The 24,443-nt window shown below is 41.2% G+C and overlaps 1 protein-coding gene across 2 annotated transcripts in view; it reads left to right on the top strand.

The window, feature by feature from the left end:
- The window catches only part of LOC143132827 (dual specificity protein kinase CLK4-like), a 125,743-nt gene extending 101,588 nt beyond the window's left edge, over positions 1-24,155 (top strand). For both annotated transcript variants that reach the window (XM_076292636.1, XM_076292635.1), the window contains 3 exons: positions 6,933-7,012; positions 22,576-22,666; positions 22,795-24,155. In XM_076292636.1, coding sequence (XP_076148751.1) covers positions 6,933-7,012; positions 22,576-22,666; positions 22,795-22,941 — 318 coding nt within the window. In that variant the 3' untranslated portion in view covers positions 22,942-24,155. The remainder of the gene's footprint in view (positions 1-6,932; positions 7,013-22,575; positions 22,667-22,794) is intronic.
- The last annotated feature ends 288 nt before the right edge of the window (positions 24,156-24,443 follow it).

The raw sequence follows: 24,443 nt of genomic DNA, 5'->3' as shown, positions 1-24,443 counted from the left end.
ACAGCTCTGTGCGCAGTTTTCATGGATCATCATTGCCCTTGGACATTTTCAGCTAGTTTGGAAATTGGACTAATTTTAACATCACTTTTTCCCCTTTTAAAATATTTTCTTTTTTTTATTTGTTTATTTATTTTTGTTGTTGTCTGTCTTGTATGTCTTGGTGTCACGGGTACGCTGGCGACTACGCCGCTCCGTCCGGCATTTTTTGTATTTGTTATTTTTTAAATATTATGTATTTGTCTTGTCTTGATGTCATGGGTACGCTGGCGACTACGCCGCTCCATCCGGCATATTTTGTCTTGTTATGTGTCTTGTTTGTGGAGCGCTTTGGATTGCACTATGTGCATGTTAAATGCGCTTTAAAAATAAATCTGACTTGACTTGACAGTGAAACTTATGAATTTCCCCTTGGGGATCAATAAAGTATCTATCTATCTATCTATCTATCTAATAAACAACTGTAATGTGAGAGCTAGAAGTATACATCAAGTTATTGGTATCAACTCACCATTAGATGCACGCACACCAAATAACTTAACACGATCTGTGGAGGCAACCTGCTGCTGCACAGTCTTGCCCTTCACTGGTGGGAATGACCCAAGGGGGCAGGCGAATTCCCGGAAGTAGAAAATCAATGGAGGCTGGAGGGACCACTTCTCTGCTAACCCCCATAGAAGCCATTCATTTTAGGATTTTTTTTGAAATACCATACTTCATATAGCATATATCCTGTGCCAACATTGTAGCTTCTGTATTATCTACATAAAAAATACAAGGCAAAACAGACTCGACTACCTCGTATGTAACGGTAGGTCCCCGTAAGAAGAATGTATAGCATGTCCGGTTGTAGGGAAGCTAACGCACCGTAGGGAGATAACCGTATTGTTTGGATAAGAAGCTCAGTCCAGCCAGCACGGAAACTCACGAAGCTATGTAGCCTACGATACCATTGTATGTTAAGGTAAAGCATTGCATAGAGGCAAGTGAACCTAATGAAAAACAGCACTAACAATAATAATTTCAGAGGTTTTCGATGGATTGACCGTAGGTCGGAAAAGTGGAAAGAACATTAGCTTCTAGCCTATAACTTTTTTGTTTTGTTTTACCATGACTGTTTTTGAAGATGATCATGTGTGGTAGTTTCAACATTAACACGACTTGATATCACTTGTGAGGATGATATTAATAATAATACTTAAATACATGTTTAACTTTGATGACTTTGAAGGCGAAGGAAGTGTGAGAATTTCTGTGTAGCCTATCTATCATATGAGTTACAAGATTCAGTTCGATGGCTAACGTCACAAAGTTAAGTGCGAGTCTGCGCAGTACTGGGGGGACCAACGGAAAAATCTTTCAATTTGCCTCCCATTGAAAATGACGGAGTCTGTTTGTCTATTTCTTTTACTATCTATGGAATGACCCTGAAGAGGAGGGTCCTAAACTGTGCTTCAGGCTTTATACTACCAATAGGTGGCCAACTAAGTGCCTAATCACATAATAATAGGACCTATTCACAGAAATAGAATAACAATGCCTGACAAAAGTACAGGAACAAGAAAACAAAGCCAACAGAACTGACTCAACACACAGCACAGCTGATGGACTTTTGGCCCCCAAATCTGTTGTGCAAAGTCTGAAAGTCCATCTATCCATGGTCGTTTGGAAGCACAGGAAGACTGATCAATCTGGCCACCGGTAGAGAGGAGGTAGATACGGTCCCTGACCAGCACTTCAGCTGTCCTCACTCTTCCGTCAGAGCCGGGATGGACTGCCTTAACGGTTCCAACAAGCCAGAGGGCTCTCGGTGCCTGAGGGTCCGCAATCATCACCACTGTGCCATTGGTCAGATTCTCTTTCTCCTTTTGCCACTTCTGTCGGGTCTGTAGCATTTGCAGGTACTGGCATCCGAGGACACGTAACCTTAAGGTTTGGAATTAAGTATGCCTTCAATCTCTACCAAGACTGTCCTGAGCACCTCTTCTGGCACAGTCCTCCAAGAACTGTGTACAATGCTGCCTTAATGGATCATATTTCCCATTCCCATAAGCCGCCAAAGTGGGGAGCACTTGGTGGGTTGTAGCGGAAATTGATCTGTTGGGCAGTCAGCTGCTCTTTCAGGGTGGACTGGAGGGCCTGGAATGCCTCTTTCAGTTCTTTATCATCACCCCTGAAATTTGTTCCTCTGTCACAAAGAATCTCATGTGGCTTATCTCTCCTGGACATGAAACGACGGAGTGACATGAGGAAGGAGTCAGAGTCAATGCTTGAAAGAAGGTCTATGTAGACTGCTCTGGTTGTAAGGCACTTGTACAAGATGCCCCAGCGCTTTTCATTGCGCCTCCCTACTCTGATCTGAATTGGCCCAAAACAGTCTATTCCTGTGGAGTAAAAGGCTGGCTTGTAGAGCCTTAGACTGGAGGGGGGCAAATCAACCATCCGTGGGATGTCAGGTGTTCCACGCCACTTACGGCACTCGGGGCAACTGTGTTGGAATTTGCAAATTGCCTGCCCGCCTCTCAAGATCCAAAAGCGCCGCCTGATTTCTGCTTCTGGACCGGGGTGGTGTAGGTCATTGTCGTAGCGTTTGATGATCAACTTTGTATTGGGATGGGCAGGATCAAGCACGATTGGGTGTTGCACTACCTGATCTAGTTGATCACATCTATGTAGGCGGCCTCCAACCCGAATGAGCTGGGTATTGGTGTCAAGCTCAGGGGCTAGTGTGACTAGTCTACTATTTGCGGAGACTGGATTTGCCGCCTGTAACCTGGCCATGTCATCTGGAAAACTCTCAATCTGAGCCTGACGAAGAATATCTAACTCAGCTTTCCTGAGGTCGTCTGCTGACAGGCTGTGGGTCTCTGAAGCCGCCCCGTGTAGTGGACAGGCTACAGCTTCAAGGAGTTCCTGGAATGTGCTGTACTGACTGACATCAAGCTGGGGTGAACCACTGTTGACAGCCGTAGCTCCACAAAAGGTTTGCTTTCGCAGCTTCTCAGGAGAATCTGCTGAACTTTCAGATGGCTTCTCAGGCCAATAGGTCTCAGGCTGCTAAAGGAAGGCTGGGCCTTGAAACCAATGGGTGTGTTCTACCAGCTGAGTCAGAGTCTTCCCCCTGGTGATGTCATCAGCAGGGTTTCTTTGCGAGTCAACATAGTGCCAGGTTCCAGCATCAGACAATTCCTGAATTTCTGCAATCCTAGTACCCACAAAGACTTTGTATTTGCAAGATTCTGATTGCAACCAGGTAAGAATTGTCATAGAATCTGTCCAGTAGTTGTAGCTGTGAACATTGAGGGTTAGCTTTCTCTTCAAGACTGATGCCAGCTGGGCACCTGTTAAGGCAGCAGACAGCTCCAACCTTGGAATAGACAGTTGCCATTTGGGAGCCACTCTAGAGCGTGCGGCAATGAACGCAACTTGGATGCTTCCACTGTTGTCTTCAGTGTGAAGATACGGAACGGAGCCATATTCTTGAAGGAGGTCATGAGGTATATCCGGATCATCACATTCACGCTTCCGATCCCAGAGCCTCTGTACCAAGATCTTGGCCCTGGTGGTAAATAGCACAATGAAGCCAAGTGGATCATACTGCTTGGCAAGGATCCTGTAAATATTGCGCATTGTGGGCTGAGTGTCAGTCTCCAACTGACCATGCTTGCAGCCAAGTGTGTCCAACTGCCAATGCCATATCAGTTCGAGAGTGTGCTCCTCTGGGTCGGTCGTGTCTTGGTTGAACCAGAGTTCACTACTTTCAGACCTGGACTCTGAGGGCAGAGGGATGATAATGCTTGGGCAGTTGCTGGCCAATTGTTGCAAATCGAACCCACCTTCAGCAAGGAGATGGTGAAGATCATCCACCAGTTGCCTTGCTTCCTCAGCAGCGCTTAGACTCTAGACAATTGTCTACATAGAAGCACTGTTCAACTGAGGTACGCAACTTGTCTCCAGCCTCCGTGTGGTTGGCCACGTGTTTCTTGAGAGCAAAGGTGGCACAGCAGGGGCTTGAGGTTGTGCCGAAAGGCAGGACTTGCCACTGATAGATATCAGGGGGGTCATTCCTCCTCATGTCTCTCCAAAGGAACCTAAGGAGTGGCTGGTCCTCTGGGAGAAGGCGGACCTGATGGAACATGCCCTTTATATCTGAACTGATCACAAAGGGATGTTCACGGAAGCAGAGGAGAACACCGAGCAGTGTAGCACCCAAGACAGGTCCAGGAAGGAGGTGATCGTTCAAGCTGATGCCCTTGTGAGAGAAGGAACAGTTGAAGACGATTCTATTCTTCTCATTATGGTGGACCATATGATGAGGGATGTACCACCCGGGACTTGTGGCTACTTCCTCCATGGGGATCTTCTTAACGTAACCAGAGATTTTCTAATGAGGAGACACAGCACTCAAAAGATCCTCCATAGAAATGCATGGGGTTAGTTTGTAACGGCCGTTGTCTACACATATCCCTCCCCTTCCTCGGCAAAACGTCGACGTGTGAATACATTGAGCCAATCATGTGGTGTGATGTGAATACATTGAGCCAATCATATGGTGTGTTGTGAAGACATCGTGCCAATCATGTGTTGTGAATTCGCCGCTGGAGCAAGGTTGGTGTCGTGAAGCCTTGCACACGCGCATTTCTGCCAAATAGGATGCCCGATGAATGCCCAAAAAGCGTTGCAATATGGCCGCCGAGTGGAGGGACTTGCCTAAAAGGACTTTGACGTAACCAGCTTCAACCAACTTGCTTATCTCCATGTTCAGGATCACTAGCAAGCCTCTTCTCGGTACCACGCAGGTGAGCCATGACTGATTCCTTCGGAGCAACCAGGGGAGGTAGGTCTCTTTTCCACAGTAATGGAGTAGCATACCACAGAACTCCTTCTACTTCCACGCGAATGGTCTTCTTCAGAATCCGAATGGCCTCTGTGTCTTGCCTTGAGCGTCTCACAAAATATCTAATTGCCATAACTTTTCTACATGGCTGAGTAATTCAGAAGACACAGGAGCAATGGATGTCAGAAGGCATTGCTGGGTAGTCAGGCTGTGTTTCAGCAGCTTAGAGGGACGCTGAAGTGACCGTCCCAACTGCGTCTTGACTGCAGCCGGCCCTGCTGGGGGGCCCAGGTGAACAGGCTCAGTTGCCGTTATGAGATGTGGATGGTCTGATCCTATGAGGAGCAAGGTTTGTGCACAGTCAATAGGCTGGAGTGGTAAGTTCTTGAGGTGCCGATATGACTTCTTCATAAGTGTGTGGTGCCAGACCAAACTCTTTGGCAGTGAATGCCCTTCGAATGTGGAAGGTCTGATTGGGTTGGTTGGCAGGTGAAACTGAGAGTTACACTGTGGCTCCATGGATAACTCGAACATCTTGGCGCACTGTGTGCAAGGACACCTCTTCAGGTGTTCCTTGGAGGCCGACCTGTTGAGCTGCTTCATGCAGTAAGATAGTGTGCTCTGAACCGTCATCTAGTAGAGCATATGTGTCCAAAGAGTTGTCACCGCTCCTCAAGATGACCTGGCTCATCTTCAGTAGCACTTTGCTGCTGCCAGTGGGTCTGTCCACATAGAGGGTTTCAGCAGTGGAGCTGGTTGGTTTGGCACTCTCTGAAAACTTGGTAGTGCTCTTCATGGAAGTGGTGGTCTTACCTCCACCTGTGTTCACCTCATGAAGGATCTCCAGATGCTGCTTGTCACAGTGGCGCGCACTTTAAGAGCAAATTGTCGAAAGGCCTTTGTATCCCCTATCCTGATATTTGGCTCCTCCATTAGCTTCGAGATGCGCTGAAGTGCAAGCTGGTGAGGTTGGCCATAATATCTCTGTCAAAGCTTCCATTGTCTCAGTATATGGATCTCGGCTGTGACTGTAGGAATCAGCGATGAGCAATGCTTCTTCCAGTTTCAGGTGATCCAGTAGAATCTGGAACTTAAAGCGCTCAGTGGCGTCGGGAGGAAGGAGGTTGTCAAGAGCAACTTTGAGCCTTGCGAACTCACGTGGATCTTCATGGACAAAGTCGGGAATCTTTGGCTTTGGGCCCCGGTATGTGAGCTCCTTTTCCCCTGCAAGACGTTGAGGATGGCGCTCAGGTGAGTAAGAAGGTTCACGGTGTCTGGGGCTGTGACACCGACTTGTGTTATAGCCTCTTGGAGAGTCATATCTGTGTTTGACCAAACATAGTGCAAGTTTTGTACAATACAGAACTATGTGTTGTGCATGGTATGGAAGAAGGTGGGACAAATTGCAACTCACATGTTAAACACGTCAAATGTTAACTCACATCTAGAGGGTGTAAGCTTTAAGACTATGTAATTTTGGCTGTTAGTCATTCGTTTTTTTCTTTAATTAATTTCACTCAAATTTAGTTAAAGTCTAGTAAACAGTGTGTGAATAGTGAGCATTTCACCTTTATATTCACTTCACAAGCAACAGCTGTGGGGCACATTGCTGCAGTCAGCATGCCAATTGCATGTCCCCCCACAGTTCCCGGATGACTGATTGTACCAATCAGATAAACGAAAGGGACTGAGAGAATGAGACCAATTTTCGGTCCTAAATGAAAACAAAATGAGCCCACCTGTAACAGATATACATAATACATTTGCATTGATTCCCCACAATGATATTGTAGGAATATGGGAAGGACAAAAATTAAGCATTTAGATTGTTTATAAAGATATTTCTTTAAACTACTGTTTTTTACTTTTTCTAGACTTTGTATAGAGCCCTTTCATATGTTAGATAATGATTGTATTTATCTTATGGAGTATGGTGCCATTAACACTATTGTGATTAAATTTGAAGTGGATAAATGAATAAGTGGTATCAAATGCGGTCCATTTATATACAATCCATTTTCCACTCTATGCCTTTGTGCCATTAAACTACTATACATGTACCTTTATAAATGTATGCTTTATGTCATGGTCTCTACAGACACACAGCAATAGAGAGCACCTGGCCATGATGGAAAGAGTCCTTGGTCCCATCCCAACACACCTTCTACAGAAAACCAGGCAAGTTATGTGTAAAGATCTGTTGTTGTTGTCTGGTGTGGCACAACAGTATTTATTATACAGCTCTTCAGAATGACGAAAAAAGTTGACTCAAATTGACTGCTTTCTCAGTGTTGTTGTGAAGAAGTATGAGCACTGTCAATGGCAACAGTTCTGTTGGCTCTAATTCATGGAACCTTGTTGAATGCGCACAAGCTCAGTAAAACATTGATTTTATGTAATGTTCTATTATTTTTTGTATTTATGCAGATGGCACAACAAGGCGTTCCTATGGTTCTTAATCAGTCATGGGTGTGTTTTGGGCGTAACATAATTTAAACATCTGTCATTCCCTTTAACAGCAAGCAGCGCAACTTCAAACAGCGCATCGGTATATTGATAGTCAGCTGCGCATTTGAAGGAATCTGCTTGCACGTGAGACCGTATGGAACAGTTATTCCACTAAACCATACTTTACTAAAACCTAGAAGACTATAGCCTACACACACTTGCACTCGTCTATCATTTGAACTCAAATGAAACGAACTTTACTGTGGTGTCAGTCAACGACAAAACCGTTATACACAGTTAATTACTTTCACTATTGACTAGGGCTGTCACTTTACGTTCGAAAATCGATTACACAATCAATCGAAACAACCATGTAGTGGGGGGCCTTAAGCACATAAATGGGTTGTTTCGCGCAATTTCTTCTAAAAGTGCCAAATTTGGCACAGATGTAGCTCAAGTTATACTGAAATGATTTAGCTAGGGCGCCGGAGCCAGAGACCCTCGGGGCCAAGATGGCAGCCAATCCAATATGGCCGCTGCCCGAAAAGGATTCCGACTAGATTTTTAACCACATGAGCTACAAAAACAAACTTGATGTCTTTTTCAACTTAATTGATCATGGGAAACACATAGGAATGTTTATATTTATGACCCAGTATATCTGGACAGCTTAATCCTCCAATTCCAATATGGCCCCTGTCCAAAAAATCAGTTTTGACTGTAGTTATACCCCATTGTTTGCGCCAATTTATCTAAAAGCACCAAATTTGGCACAGATGTACCTCAGGTCATACTGAAATGATTTAGCTAGGGCGCCACAGACAGCGACCCTTGGGGCCAAGATGGCAGCCAAATCCAATATGGCCGCTGCCCGAAAAGTGTTCCGACTATAACTTTTGAACCACATGAGCTGCAAATACAAACTTGATGTCTTTTTCAGCTTAATTGATCATGGGAAACACATATAAATGTTCATCTTTATGACCCAGTATATCTGGACCCCTTAATCCTCCAATTCCAATATGGCCTTACACCCCATTGTTTTCGCCAATTTATCTACAAGCACAAAATTTGGCATGGATGCAGCTGAGGGCATACTGAAATGATTTAGTGAGGATGCCGGAGCCAGTGGCCCCTGGGACCAAGATGGCTGCCAAATCCAATATGGCCGCCACCTGAAAAGGGATTACTGTAGGCTGCATATTTTGAACCAGATGAGATACAAATGTAAAATTAAAAAAATTTTCACCTTTTCTGGCTATGGGAAACACAAAATATTTATGATTGGGTATATGTGGACCCTCAAAGTCCCCAAATGCAATCTGGTGACTGTCCGAAAAAGGGTTTTGACTACAACTTTTGAACCGAACAAGCTACAGATGAAAACAATTTTTTTTACCATGACCACACATTAAATGACCTAAGCTTTCTCAAAAAATAGAGTCTGCTCTGACCCTTCTTTGGAGCAGCCGTGGCCTACTGGTTAGCGTTTCGGACTTGTAACCGGAGGGTTGCCGGTACGAACACCGACCAGTAGGAACAACTGAAGTGCCCTTGAGCAAGGCACCTAACCCCTCATTGCTCCTCGAGCGCCGCTGTAGCAGGCAGCTCACTGCGTCAGGATTAGTGTGTGCTTCACCTCATTGTGTGTTCACTTTGTGCTGAGTGTGTTTCACTAATTCACGGATTGGGTTAAATGCAGAGTCAAATTTCTCTCACGGGATCAAAAGAGTATATATACTTATGTATACAGCCTCAGTGTTGTACCTCCAATCCAGTTTATTGTCTATAAGAACCCGCACATATTTGTAGTTCTCAACAACTTCCTCACCCAGTAATGAAATGGTATTTAGCTCAGGCCTGGCCCTACGAAAGTCCACCACCATTTCCCTTGTATTAGCCACATTCAAGACAAGGTGGTTGTTTCTGCACTATGTCACAAAGTGGTCCACCAGTTGCCTGTACTCCGTCTCCTTACCATCACTGACACTCCCCACAACTGCAGTCTGTGAACTGTCTGAGAACTTCCGCAGGTGACATGACTCAGAGTTGTACTGGAAGTCTGAGGTGTACAGTGTGAAAAGAAAAGGAGACAACACAGTCCCTTTTGGTGCTCCTATGTGACTGACTACCTGTTCAGACACACACCCTTTCATTCTCACAACCTGTGGTCTGTCAGTCAGGTAATAAGTAATCCATGAAGTTGTGGAGGTGTCTACTTGCATCCTTCAAAGCTTGTCACGTAGCAGCATAGTCTGTATGGTGTTAAAAGCACTTGAGAAATCAAAGAACATGATCCTCACAATACTGCCAGCCCCTGTCCAGGTGAGAGTGTGTTCTATGAAGCAGGTAGATTAAGGCATCCTCCACACCCACCTCTGGACGGTCACCTGTGGTCTCAGAAGATGACCAACAACAGTATTACAACAAAATTTGAAGCCAAAACCCTTTTTCGGACAGCCATATTGAATTTAGGGAATTTGGCGGGTCCTGATATACCCAATCCTAAATGTAAGTATTCCTATGGGTTTCCCATCATCAAAAAAGGTAAAATAGACATCAAGTTTGTATTTGTATCTCATCTGGCTCCAAAGCTATAGCCGAATCCCTTTCAGGCGACAACCATATTGGATTTGGCTGCCATGTTGGTCTCAGGGACCACTGGCTCGGGCGGCCTGGCTAAATCATTTCATTATGCCCTCAGCTGCATCCGTGCCAAATTTGGTGCTTGTAGATTAATTTGCACAAACAATGGGGTGTAAGGCCCCATACTACAGCCAAAACTGCTTTTTTGGACAGCGGCCATATTAGAATTGGAGGAATAAGGGGTCCAGATGCACCGGGTCATAAATATTAACATTCCTATGTATTCCCCATGATCAATTAAGCTGAAAAAGATATCAAGTTTGTATTTGTAACTCATGTAGTTCAAAAGTTATAGCCGGAACCCTTTTCGCGCAGCGGCCATATTGGATTTGGCCGCCATCTTGGCCCCAAGGGTCGCTGACTCCGGCGCCCTAGCTAAATCATTTCAGTATGACCTAAGCTACATTTGTACAAAATTTGGCGCTTTTAGATGAATTTGCGCGAAAATGTGATTAAGGCCCCCCACTAATGTGAAAAACGAAGGTCTCGCTTTCACGGGCCCCTCCGTTAGTAAACCTTAATTCCCTACACGTAGCTCCCACATAGCATTTACACTGATAAACGCATACAGTTCCCGACGTGCATCACATACACGACCCGCTGCGTTTCAAAGCCTACCCTGCTAGCGACCGCTACAAACATTACGTCTAAAACAACCACAATGCATGTCAGTTCAGTCTACTACATTTATTTATCAACATACATAGCGAACAGTGGGGTACCCACTGATTCAGCTCCATTGTTCATTCCGTAGTAGCAATAACATCACTTTTGAAACATACACAACACTCACGCATCTTGTTTGCCGACTTTCTGTTGGGTGCGTCCGAATACTGGTCCCCTGGGGAAACACGAACCGCATTGGAGCCAGTTCCTTATTCACTGTCCCGGGACAGTGGAAAGTGGGTTGTTTGGCGCGGGGGTGGTGAGTTGGCATGTGTTTAATTAGTTTGTTATTGTTTGTTATGATTGTTGCATGTAACGTCCCTGTCTGTATGTGAAGTATATGTGTGGCCATTTATGTACTTTGTATGGTCAAATTATGTGTTATGTCATATGTTATGTATCTGTATGGAAAAGGTCCATAGTCATTCCTCATGTATTACACCCTGTTGGACAGTGAGCTCTACCAATTCACTTTTGATTGGTAGACCTATTTAAGGGAGAAAGAGAGAGTGGAATGGAGAAGTTGTTTGGAATGGCAGAGTACTGCGTCAGCTAGCTGTGAGGCTGTATACAGTGTGAGTTTGGAACGCCTATGATGGTTTTGTTTTCTTTTTCAAAGTATTTTTGTTTGTTTGTTATTTCATATATTGCACCTGTGCACTGTAAATAAACCTGCACCTTTATCACTTAAAACTCGAGAGCTATTTGTTGTCTGCCAACCCTTCAACCACTGGAGTTTTCTGGACACGCCCATCCCTTAAATGTGAGTTGGGGGTTGCAAAGCCTCTCTCTCTCTCACAAACCAACACAAGTTTCGAAAACTAAAATAGGGAATCGATTTTAACCAAATATGTACACTATTCATTTTAAACGAATGAAACAAATAAAAAAGATAGATGTAACAAAGTCACAAACAAGCGGAGAAAGAAAAGAAAGAATTCCAAAAGTGCAGTAGGCATTGCGAAAGCTAAAAAAGAAAATTCCCACCAATTTTACGTACCGGAAACAGCCTATAGGCTAGTTTCAATTGGTCACTGCTGGTGTTTTGTCAGAAAATGGATGGCAACGGCAATCAACCTGTGCGACATGAGAGAGATGAGTGATAACTCCTAATAACTTGAGGAGTTCGATATGGGTCTTGGACTGTAGATCAAACTATGGAGAAGTTGTATGCAAACTGTGCAGTCATGAGGTCCTTTGACATTTCTAATCGCAAACAAAGCCATATTGAAGCCTGCAGTAATGTTTTTCATTGATGTTATGGTTTTTCGAGAATGTTGCACTCCTGTTTGTCATTGTGCACAAAACTTCACACCAATAAATCATCAGAAATATTGCTGACTCAAGCGTCTTCGGCTGTGCTATATATTTTCCTCTCGTCTAATCACTTTTATCTGTCATTACCAATTTGCAAATGATGGTGAATAACTACTCATTGTGTATTTTGTAACTACTCATTGTGTATTTCGTACTATCTTTATTCTAATTATGTTTCCCATTGTAATCGTGTAATTTGTAATGTTTTGCATGGATATGCGCTGGTGCGCGTTCGTGAATGAGAGAAGCAGGGTGCGTTGTGCACCCGCCCATACTGTATCACTGTTTATAATGCGCTCTTAAAATAACATAAACAACTCGCCATGGATTTCTGACCAGGTTTCTCTTGGTCAGTGGCGTAATGCGTTTTAGGTAGTGTACGTTAACAATTTTTAGATAATGCACCAGACCCCTCTAGACCCCTCCTTAGGTTGTTAATTGCCACACCCCTGAGAGCGTTGCTCAATAAAAGAGACGTGCAGGATAAGAATAAACTTTGCACTGGGATAATAATCTGCTTTCTGCCAGGTTTTGCATCACGAAAATAGGGCCCTCATAGTTCTGTTTATGAAATGTCTGAAATGCAATGAACCAGGCTTCAATTTTTATAGGCTATTTAATCTTGACTTTGTAGCACACAGAAGATTCGACATTCATGGACTATCATCAACACATGAAACGGTTTTTAATCATTAGTATACAAAATTATAGCCTAATTGGTTTGGATGAATTAGATTTAATGTAGCCCACTGGCATAGCCTATAGGACTAGCCTTAGGGTACGTTCAGACTAAGCGTCTTTTTTAGCTGCCGGCGTCCGTTTTCCATTATAACTCTATGGAGTAGACCGTGTTTTCAAAAAAGTCGTCGGCTTCTTTTAAAACGCGACTGCAACCGTCTTTTTCTGCAGCTCAGAAGTTGAGAAATGTTCAACTTCTAGCGGAAAAACGCCATACGTCATGCTGTCTTTTTTACGGATGACCAATCACAAGCAGATTACCGAGACCTGTGGTTTCCCATGACAACAAGTAAAAAATGGAGAAGGTGACAGAACACCGGTCGAGAGACTCGTTTTAGTGTCTGAGCATAGGGAATTGTTTGACATGACTTCACAACTTTACCATAACATACCAAAAGCAATAGCCAACGTGAGTTTTCTCTTCCGCGACATTTGGTACCCACACGTAACGTTAGTCACTTTGTCTATCGCAAAAAGACGCTTCCAGCTGCTTTTTGGAACAAGAACGCTGGCAGATTTTTTTTTCAAACTGAAAAAGCGGTCTGCATAACTTCTTTTGTCAGAAAAAGACGCTAAGTCTGAACGTACCCTTAGCGTGCTTGATGGAATACCCTCCTGTACTTGTATTATGGTAGGGTGACCAGACGTCCCCGGTTTCCGAGGACAGTCCCCGATTTCGGTGACCTGTCCCCGGCTGGAGCTGTCCCCGGAAAAGTCCCCGGTTTTCATTGTGACTGACAGACCCGAAATTGGAATAAAAAAAAGAAAGAGAACACTGACTAAACGTACAGTTGCGCACCCTTCACGTAAAGGCTCAAGCCAGTCAAAGCAAGCGCTCAGCTCAGACCTCAGAGATGTTCTAGAATGCCCATATTTCTGGTAGGCTATTTCGATTGGTGGAATAGCAGCGCGGTAGAATCTTTGAAATAAAACCACTTGTGCGGGGAACTTATTAAACTATTCATCACGAACGTGACAGCTGCTCAAGTCCAGGTTAAACTAAAATTGCGGAGTACTCGTCACACAGATAGCATAGGCTACATGTCATACGCAGATATCACGTGAACGGTCGGAATCTAAGCTTTCCAATGATATTAGCGCCAAGTTGCTGTGATATGGTTTGCGAGAAAATTAACAATGAACTTATGTAACAACTCTAGCGTAGGCCTACAAAAAGCGGTTCCTGAGTAGTCCGGTTTTGAAATTGCAACAAATTTCTACATGGTCTCCAACTTTGGGCCAAAATTATAATGTATACCTATTCTCATGTAAACTATTTATGTCAGTACAAACTTTTTTGTAAATTGTTTAGCCAGAGTAGGCCTATCCCACCATAATGGTTGTCATTTGCCAGATATTTCTACTGGTATGCTTCCTAGTGACAAAAATATAAAGGAACAAAAAAAAAAATTCTTGATATAAGACTGACAACACATAGGCCCTATTAGGCTACCTAAGACAAATATTATCATACATTCTCAGATCACAGACTGTCCTGAAAAAAAGTGCTGAAATGTAGCCAATACTATTTTGGACCTTTAACTGTGAAACTGTGAAGAAAATATGCTTTGTAGTGGGGTTGTTTAAGGCTCAGTCATTTCAAATTTGTGTTAAAGTTTGGTTTTCACTTCCAAGTTGTAGTTTAGGGTCTATAGAACAATTTGAGTCCGAGTGTTAAACACACAGATAAAAAATGGCCTCTGGGGGCGCCGTAAAATATATAAACTGCTACAACTTTTCATTAGATTATCCAATTTTAACATATGAGGTATGTATGGATTCAGAATTAAAAGGAGAAACTGGTGTGCTAAGCATTTGGTTACCAGATTAAAAACACACTTTATAATAAACACACTTTTAGCCCATGGACAGCAAAATTGTGCTTTTTTTTTAGATAAAGGGTGGAAATGCCCTCAAAGTTGCAATGAAACATCATTTTTAACTAAATTCTTTGATGCAACAGTTGCTTTTCTGGACCAGTGAGTGACATTTGGGTAATTTTCTGCGGCACACCTGATCTCTCACGGCACACTAGTGTGCCCCGGCACAGTGGTTGAAAAACACTGTCGTAGGCCTAATCCCTTGCATTGCCACCAACAAACATTAGGCCTATGATATCCATAGATAGATAAATAGATAGATAGATAGATAGATAGATAGATATACTTTATTGATCCCTAGGGGGAATTCAAGAAATTAAATGTTTCATGTAGTCCAGGCAAAGTAAGGTCTGACCCAAAACTTTTTGCAACAGAATGTATTTTCACATTTTTATATTTCAATTAGTGATTTAAACACCATAGTAAAAGTCCATGAAAATCCAGTTGGTGGAAATATGTTAAAATGAGGGTTGTTTTATGCATTATCTTTCAGCAAATACTGACAAAAATTGCATAGAATGTTGTAGAATAAGCATTCTAGAATATCTGATTTTTAGAATATTGCATTGTTGAGGAACATTCTTTTATTTTCAAAGAGTTAGTACATTTCTCATGCTTATTTCAGACTGGTTTGTTGCAAAATTGGTGTCTATTTTTACATGTTGGCCCTTTGAATCAATGGAAATGGTTGTTGACGGGGATTGACTGATAGACTGTCTGTCCAATCAGAGGGGCCTGTATGATGCCTCTTTACTTTGTACAATTTTGGCTAAAACAGTAGACAGTATGTTTATGTAAGTGAATGAAGATAAATTGTAAAGGTTGAAGATGGGGTTGAATGAGGGTTTCTGGGCTATAGGGCCAGATAATAGCGGTATTAAACCGATGATGTATCATCTTGAGGGTCACCAAGTCCCCAAAAAATCTTCAAAAGTGACCTCACTGCTAATAGCTTATTTAGAGGGCATGCAGGTAAAAGCCTGTCCAGCCATTTAACTACTAATGTAAACGGCAGGAGTTACTGAATGGTACAGTGACTTTGTCTGGAAGTGTGGTCTATTGTCAGATGAAATGAAAATTGAGCTCTTTGGCTAGAAACTTTAGATGTGTTTGGTGTACAGAATGGCTATACTGAAAAGAACCCCATGCCTAATGAGAATTATGGTGGAGGGGCTGTGCTATTGTGGGGCTGTTTTTATTCCCAAAGGCCTTGAGAACCTAATTAAGGTGCATGGTGTCATGAACACCAAGAAAAACCTGAACATTTTCAAAGGAAATCTGCCAATCTCTGCCAAGACACTAAAAGTTGGTCATGATTGGATCTTTCATCAGGTCAATGAACCAAAGCAAATGTCCAGATCAAAACAAATATTGTTTGCTGAACACAAAATCATGCTCCAGACATTGCCATCTCAGTCCCCTGATCTACTGTAAACAGTGGGGTGAGTCAAAGACCTAGGAATCTGGACGATCTGGGAAGATTTTGTAAAGACGAACGGTCTTAAATCCCTTGCTTTGTATTCTCCAACTTTATGGGGTTTTATTGGCAAAGGGAGGCTTAAGAAGTTATTACAAGTAGGGTTGCAAAATTCCGGGAATTTTCAAAGTTGGAAACTTTCCATGGGGATTAACGGGAATATACGGAAATTAACGGGAATAAACAGGAACTAATGGAAATAAACTGGGAATTTTTAATATGGCAAGTTAGTCTATAACAGGGAACTTAAATGTAGTGGACAAAACCCCATCTTGCAGCATAATATTAGTTAAAACAACCTGATTTAATGCAATTTCAGTCAAATTTCTACCCTGCACATACGTCAATCCCATGCACACAGCAATCAGCATAGGCTACTAGACATAAAGGAAACCTATGGTGGGTTAATATGCATGGGGAAAATCAATTCCCAGTGAAAATGTCATCTCATGTGGGAATAACTGGTGTGAAACTGGGGGAAGTTTGCAAACAGAGTTGCCTAGTTATGGGCTTGTCGTCACTTTTGTCCTCATTCAAATGGGTGTACGTCATTTTGCATAAACTGTAATGGGACGATTAATCTGTCTGATTAAGCTTGACAATTTATGTATAATTTACATAATCTATAAGGTTTGGTTGGGGTGGTATGTTGTGTCATTGTATTTTTATTTGTTTTACCATTTTCTGGAATTCTAACTGAACAAACTGATAGTCAGTCAATGTTCCAACCAATTGGATTTTGTTGTTGAGTGGCATGGTGTATCTTGGGCTGTTCAGTGGTTTCTGTGTTGCTATTTTAGCACGCTAGTAAACCGTAGGCAGAGAATGGGATTCCCGCTAGCATGGTAGCTAGCGTTGTATGCTAAGCTAAGCAAAAATACGAACAAACAAATCATATTGCTTATTGCGAAACAAAAAGTTAATGTCTGTATATGAAACAGTAGGAATTACCAAAAATTCCCAGTTAATTCGCATAAATTCCCATTAATATTTCCAAAATTCCCCAGCTTAACTTCCCATGGAAAGTTTCTGGTAAGTTTCCGGAAATTTACTGGAAATTTTCCGCCACTTTGCAACCCTAATTACAAGTAGGGGTGCCAATAATTGTGAGCAATGTGTTTTTGTTACAAATATTTATTTCTTTATGAGATTTTCCTTTTTCTCCAAATAAATTTGCTTACCTTCAAGATTGGATTTTTCCTAATTTCTTTCATTGTGAGATTACAATAAATCACCAACAGATTGTTTTTTTTATACCAGTTTTTAGTCAACTTTAACTGAGGTGCCAATAATTCTGGAGGGTACTGTATATAATTGCTATAATTATTGCTATAATTTTAAACTATATTTTCTGATTCAAAGCTGAACAACTGAACAACAGCTGAACTACAGCTAAAAACTGACTAAAAGCTAGATTCATGTCAATTCAGGTTGGTTTTTACAAAGTTAAATTGTGTTTTGTTTTATAAATCATGATATTGAATTATGCAGTGCAAGATGCCTCAAAGACAGTAGACAAATGCAGAAAGAAAGCCACAAAAGGCAGTGGATCTCTCTCTCTCTCACACACACACACACACCACACATACAAACAAATAGATAAAGATTTCACCTGGTGGGATAAATGATCTATATACTATTATAATGTAGTTTGTTGTAAGATTCCATGTTGAATTTTGTTTCAATATGGGTCGCTTTAATTTAACGGATTGAACTGTAAATTATGCTGACATATGTTGAAAAATCTTGTTTCATGTGCCCCTTTTTCAATTTGAGCCCCTGGCCCTCCAAAGGTCTCTGCACGGCCCTGATATAGAGAGCTAGGCAATGTCCATGATGATGACTGAGCTGTGTAATGGGTCTGTTGCCTACTTCATGACTACCTAAAACCGTCTTTATTCAGAAACTGTGTCATTGGTCATTGATTTATGTACTCAAAAATAGCCCTCTAGCCTTTTTCACAAGCCTGTATTACGCAATGGATTCCTCAAAATTCCACACACATTATTATTAATTTACTTTCTTCCAGATATAAAGTTCTTTTGTGATTTATTTTGTGAATAAAATGATGGCTTGATTGAAAGTTGGTACTCATGATCCTAAATTCATAAACTCAAAGTTGCAAATTGGGTGCTTAATATCACATCGGCTTTATGCAGCCATATTTGTGTATGGGTATCCTAGGTATCTTTGTGCTTCAGGGATATTCTGAACAACGATTTAAATCGACTTCAGTGATTACCCTGGCTTTATTTACAATAACTTTAAAAATATGTTTCACTGCAACTTTGAGGGCATTTCCACTCTTTATCTAAAAAAAGCACAATTTTGCTGCCCATGGGCTAAAATAGTGTTTATTATAAAGTGTGTTTTTAATCTGGTAACCAAATGCTTAGCTCACCAGTTTCTCCTTTTAATTCTGAATCCATACATACCTCATATGTTATATTTGGTTAAACTAGTCAAAAGTTGTAGCAGTTAGCAGTTGTAGCAATATTTTGCAGCGCCCCCTAGAGGCTATTTTGTTATCTGTGTGTTTGTCTCAGAAATCTGGTCACCTTATGGTGCTTGATCAGTCATTGAACAGTTGTGTCAGAATGCAATATCAGTTTAGGACGGACCCCTGAAATGGAAGAGGGGAATGAATGGGCTAAGGCAGCAAACAGTATAGATGCGTATGTTGACAGAAATCTGAGGAAAAACTATGGTGAATTTGTTAGAACACCCGCCAACCCGCCAAATGCGGGTTAAAATTCATTTTGGTGGGTGTTAATAAAAACTTACTAGCCAGTTTGGCCGGTGATGTATTAGGCATTAATGTACATGCATGATACATAAGGCTCATTTATCCCCCTGGCAGTACTTCCTACATTTCCCATGAACACTGTGCACCATAATGCTGCGTGATGACGTTTCATACGCCCATTGGCTGCACACAGTTTGCAGTGAAACCAGGAAACCATGGAAACCAGGAAACCATGGAAATGAACGGAGCGTCTACTAGAAAACACAAGGAAAAAGAAGAATGAACAGAGCAAGAGCAGGGAGCATAGACAAAGAAGAGGGAGTTAGCTAGTAAAAGTAAAGTAAAAAGTAGGGCTGTCAAAATTCACGTGTTAATCGCAGAGATTAATTTTGAAATACATAACGCGCGGCGTTACTAAATATTAACCCAATTAACACATTGTGTTTAGCCTACCTATTTCCTTTGTGGGGGGCTGATGTCATGTAACTGAAGCCGCAAGATCGTTTATTTTACTGTCTATGGAGTTAGCTGAAGATGGAGAGGAACGTGAGAAGCTTGTAGGTAAAAAGTTTCAGTTTAAAAAAGCTGCCTGATCAGTGATCAATGCTGCCGCTACCACCACACGCATAACGCACTGTGCGTAGAGCACCAAAAGACAGAGGGACCAACATTTAGCCAATAAATAGTAGCTTTACTGCAAACTGCTTTTCACTCTTGTTAGAGAAAGTTTACAATGTCAACATGCACCAACAGCAAATATGCTAGTTTTCGGGTCCTTCGGGTCCTTTTCATTAAGATCCACTTGAACAAATGCTACTCCATTTAACGCTCCAATTAATTGGCTAGTGGAAATTCTGATTGGCTGGTAACTTTAGAAAGATCAAAAAAGTTAATTTAGAACCCTGATGGCAATATCAGGCAATGATTTTCAGGTAGTCTGCAATTAGCCTTCCTGACACATTATTATGCTTTTCTGTTTGCCCCTTTGTCATCGAACAATGAGCCTGAAGTATGCAACTTGGAATATAAATACGGAGTGTCTATTTGCACCCCTGGTACGAATAGCCTTGGCCACACAGCTGAGATATTCTGATTTTTTTTTCTTTGTGCTATGCAGTGCTATCTTTTCCTTTCTGTACCACAATGACATGGTCTGTCAACAAATGACAGTACAAACAGTAAAAGCGTAAATGTGAATCTTGTCCAGTCTCTTGCAATCAAACTCCCATATACACTAAGGTGTAAACTACAATTTACAATAATTGACATCAAAACTTTAGTTTACATCAGAACATCCCTCCAGAGTACACTGTTATATTGACAACATGACTAAGCAATTTGACTGTCTTATCCGCACACAATGACACAAGGACTTGTTATTCTGATGGCACTGACATGTTCATTGACACAGATATTTAGATGAACTAAGGATATTGAGCAAGAAAGTGGCTTTTGCCAGTAATCCATGGTGTTTTGCTATTTGTACGAATTGTTTTGAGAAAGGCACTTACTGTTTTGCAAATGTTGAGGATGATTCGAGAAATGTACCAAAGCGACTGAGAAAAACTGTAATTGACAGTCAGGCTATCAGTATATTATGCTGTATACATTTTATTTTTACTCTGATGTATGGAAGTTACTTTATGTGTGTAATGGTTCCTTGGCAGTATGAGTGCAATGTGTGAGGTCAAACCTCGGAGACTACTCTTACTGTAAAATTATTATTATTTTTTTCAGTTTTATACACAATTGTATTCTGTTAGCTAGACAAAAAAAACTAGTACAGTAACCATTATCAATGAAGGACTGGGCTAAGACTGAGAGGTGGACATGAGGGATATTTCAATTGTCCTCTGCCATAGAGTTTTTTTTTCTGCCTGTTTTTGTATATAGCATATTTTTGCACAAAACTCTGAACTCTGAAGTTGCTGCTGTTTTTTGTATATAGTATTTTTGCACTCTGACAATACACATCTCTTGCATTATTGCACTTTTGCACATCTTTGCACAGCTCTATCACAACACATCATGTAAAATTTCTTTGCTAACTGTTACATACTTGTGTTTTTGTCTTGATATTGTTGTTATTTGTTGTTTAGTAAAAATGTCCTTATCCACTGCACTTTTTGTCTTATCTGTTCCGTTTTTTTTACTTCACCGTGGGATAGAGAGAAACACAATTACAGTTCCTCTGCATGTCTAGTATTTGTGAAGAAATTGACAATAAAGCTGACTTCGACTTTTTTGACTTTGACATAGTGATAAAACATCTTAACATTTTGACTTGCAGTTCTTACACAATGCCAAAGGGACGATGCATTTTGGGGGCACTGACTATTTATATGAGAAAGAAATTTCGTTTTGACACATGAGTAAACTGTTTTGGGAGAGATATGAGCTTTTGCAGGTGAACCATGGTGTTGCGCAGAACCATCCAGGTTATTTTGGCAAAAGCACCAAGTGTTGAGAACGTCCGGGCTGTTTCAAGAAATGAGCCAAAGCAATTGAGAAGGATCTTTGCTATTTCGTGACACTGACTCTTTATATGAAAAGGGAATTTAGGGCTGTATTTTGCACACCAGCGCATGGCGTAAAACTCATTTTCCACCTGCGCAAAGTTTAATTCGGTATTTTAAGAGCGCATTGTCAACAGTCATATTGGCAGGTGCACGCACCATCCTTCTATCATTCATGAACGCACACCAGTGCACGTCCATGCAAAACATTACAAGTTGCACGATTACAATGGGAAACATAATTAGAATAAAGATATTACAAAATACTGTACATCTCATGATGAGTAGTTATTCACCATCATTTGCAAATTGTTAATGACGGTTAAAAGTGATTAGGGGAGAGGCGAGAGACACGTATGGAGCACAGCTGAAGACGCACTGTCACGAGATATAAGCAACTCCTCTGCAGGATAAATGTTGTTTAGGGTAAGTGTTGCTTTTTCCAGCCTATGTTTTCGATGGTAACCCATTGTCAGTCAATAGTGAAAGTAACTGCATATAACTGTCTTGTCGTTGACTGACACCTTGGTGAAGTTAGTTTCACTTTGCCAATGAGTTCAAATAATAGACAAATGCAAATAGTGCAAATGCGTGAAGGCTATGCTAGGTTTTAGTAAAGCATAGTTTAGGAATGACCATTCCATACGGTCTCGCAAGCAGCCTCCTTCAAATGTGCCGTTGAATGCCAAAATACTGATGCATTTATTTGACATATATAGCGCTTTGCGCCGTTAAAGGGAATGACAGATGTCATTCTCATTGGTTTAAATGGTGTTACGCCCCAAACACACCCATATGACTGATTAAAAAACCTAGGAACACCTTGTTGCGCCATGCGCTCCACGTTTGATAACGAAACCCCTCCCAATGTGAACTGGACATCCTACTAAATTTGAATAGACTTTTGACGAGTGACGATGCACTTTAGAATGTCATGATAGGGCCCTTAGTTTTGAAGCATGACTGAACAGTTTTGAGGGAGATATGAGCTTTTGTTTTGTTTTGTTTTGTTTTTGTAAGACTGTTTTGCCAAATGATCTAAGAGTTTTGAGATTGTGATTTCTTTTTCAAGAAATGAACCAAACCATTGGAGAAAAACTGTAATAGAATACATTGCTGTGTGCACCGGGGTACAAATAGCATACATTGATATTTATACCAGACGGGGTACTAATAGAACACATTGATGTTTGCACCGGGGTACGAATAGCATTCACTTCTAATTGCACCAGGGTACGAATAGCATACACTGCTAATTGTACCAGGGGTGCAAAAAGCCTCACCATAAAAATATAACTTTTTCCTAGGAGGAGGTGTTATGTCCATCGTAATCGACTGGATTGGGATGCGCGTAGCTCCTCAGGAAGATACGTCAGGAAACAATGCAAACCACTCAAGGTGAATCAGAACACTCTGATGGCTAATTACAGATCTGAATAGAGGGATATTTCCATGCATCTAAATACAGTACATTGAGTGTGTTGAAATAGAAGTATGTTGACTAAATTGTTGTCCACCACTTTCAGGAATACATGACCTCTAGAAGCCCAGAGCATCGCCAGCTTTTTGATCTAATACAAAGGATGTTGGAGTATGATGTGACCCAGCGCATCACCCTCAATGAGGCTTTGTCACATCCCTTTTTTAAGAACATAAGGAAAAGTAGAAAATGAAAGGCCTCAGGGTGATCTTTGATAAACTAGGCCAGTTGACAGATATATTCTCCTAGACAACAGACTTCTAAAGGCACTAAGGGGTAGGTATATTGGAAAACTTTACGTAAATCATTTTGCAGAAAGTGTATGCTGTGCCTTTTCATTTCATGTGGAATTTACTATTCATCCACTTAGTAATTCTGCCGTTAATTGTTTATTCTGTATCAACCACAATCAGTGAAAAACTGTTTCCTGAAGCACTTCAGTTGTTACTCCTGAAGATCATATTTGCCTCAGTTTGGTGGTCATGGTTGAATGCTGAAAGAAAATGGGCGGATGTTTTTATCCTGTATGTAAATGAACGTGTGTATAATGAGTAGCCTACTTGATATATTCTGTTTTCTGTGGCACATGTCAGGATTGGACTGTGACCATTAAAACTTTTCCAATAAAATAGCGGAATTGAGTATATTTCTTTCTGTGGGTCAGTGGATGAGCAGTGTGTAACTGTTTGTTGCTCACTAATTCTTTCAAGAAAATGAAATGCTTACAATCCTTTGGTCAATATTGTTTATTTCTTCTTTATTTGTTCTTTTGCACAGACCCTGTAGATAGTTAACTTGTCTACACTGCTGATTCAATTGATAAAACAACATTCAACAATTTTGCCACTTTTTGGGATATTTTATCAGGCAACTAACTAGTTTTGTTATTTTCTTCAAATTAATTTTAATGGTATAGCTCAGAGCTATTCCACTAGTGACCCGTTGGATTTTACCTCATGCCCGCCCGCAAATTGCCTTCAAATCTGGCTTCCATGTCTACAATAAAATAAAAAAAATACTATTTTAAATTAATACTAAAATACTGCAGTGATTGGATGCAAAAGTAAACAATGTTTACTTGCTTGCGCTTCTCACACTTGGCGGTCAGATAACCTACACAGGAATTCCCATGTTGGCAGCAGTAATGTTACATTGTTGTTGTTTTTTTTTCAAATATTAAATATGACAGAAGTTGGATGTTAATGATAGTTAGCCTATTACTTGATTGAGGCATTAAAAAGCTGCTTATTGTTTGTCACTGTTTCACTGATTTCTTTTAAAAATATGAGCTATGACAGAAGTTGGGTGTAAATGTTATATTCCATCCCCTGATACTGTTTTACTGGTTTATTTAGAAAAATAATCTATATGGACCTGCTCTATACACACCTTTATGTTTGATTGAAAGTGTTTTGAGAGCCTTTTGATGCATCTCAGAATAAAGGAATGTCCACCAAATCCAGTTGTGAATATATTTTACTGAACTCATTAAAATGTAGCTGGATACTCATGGACTAATTTTGGCAACACCGTTTTTTGGGTGGACTGCGAAGACCCAGTGGTTTTCCTGTCTGGCCCACTTGGTAATGAAGTTGAATAGCCTCATGGTCATGTAAAGCAGGGATCCTAACCTTTTATGTACCATGGACCGGTTTGATTCCCATTTTTTTTTCACGGACCGGGGGGGGGGGGGGG

The sequence above is a fragment of the Alosa pseudoharengus genome, unplaced genomic scaffold (genome assembly GCF_046254945.1).
Source record: "Alosa pseudoharengus isolate Yale_2024_CS ecotype anadromous, Long Island Sound unplaced genomic scaffold, YU_APseudo_1.1 YU_APseudo_1.1_scf_19, whole genome shotgun sequence".
In the NCBI taxonomy this organism is placed as follows: Eukaryota; Metazoa; Chordata; class Actinopteri; order Clupeiformes; family Clupeidae; genus Alosa; species Alosa pseudoharengus.
Note: the sequence above shows the minus strand (reverse complement) of the source record. Positions and strands in the feature narration are given on the sequence as shown.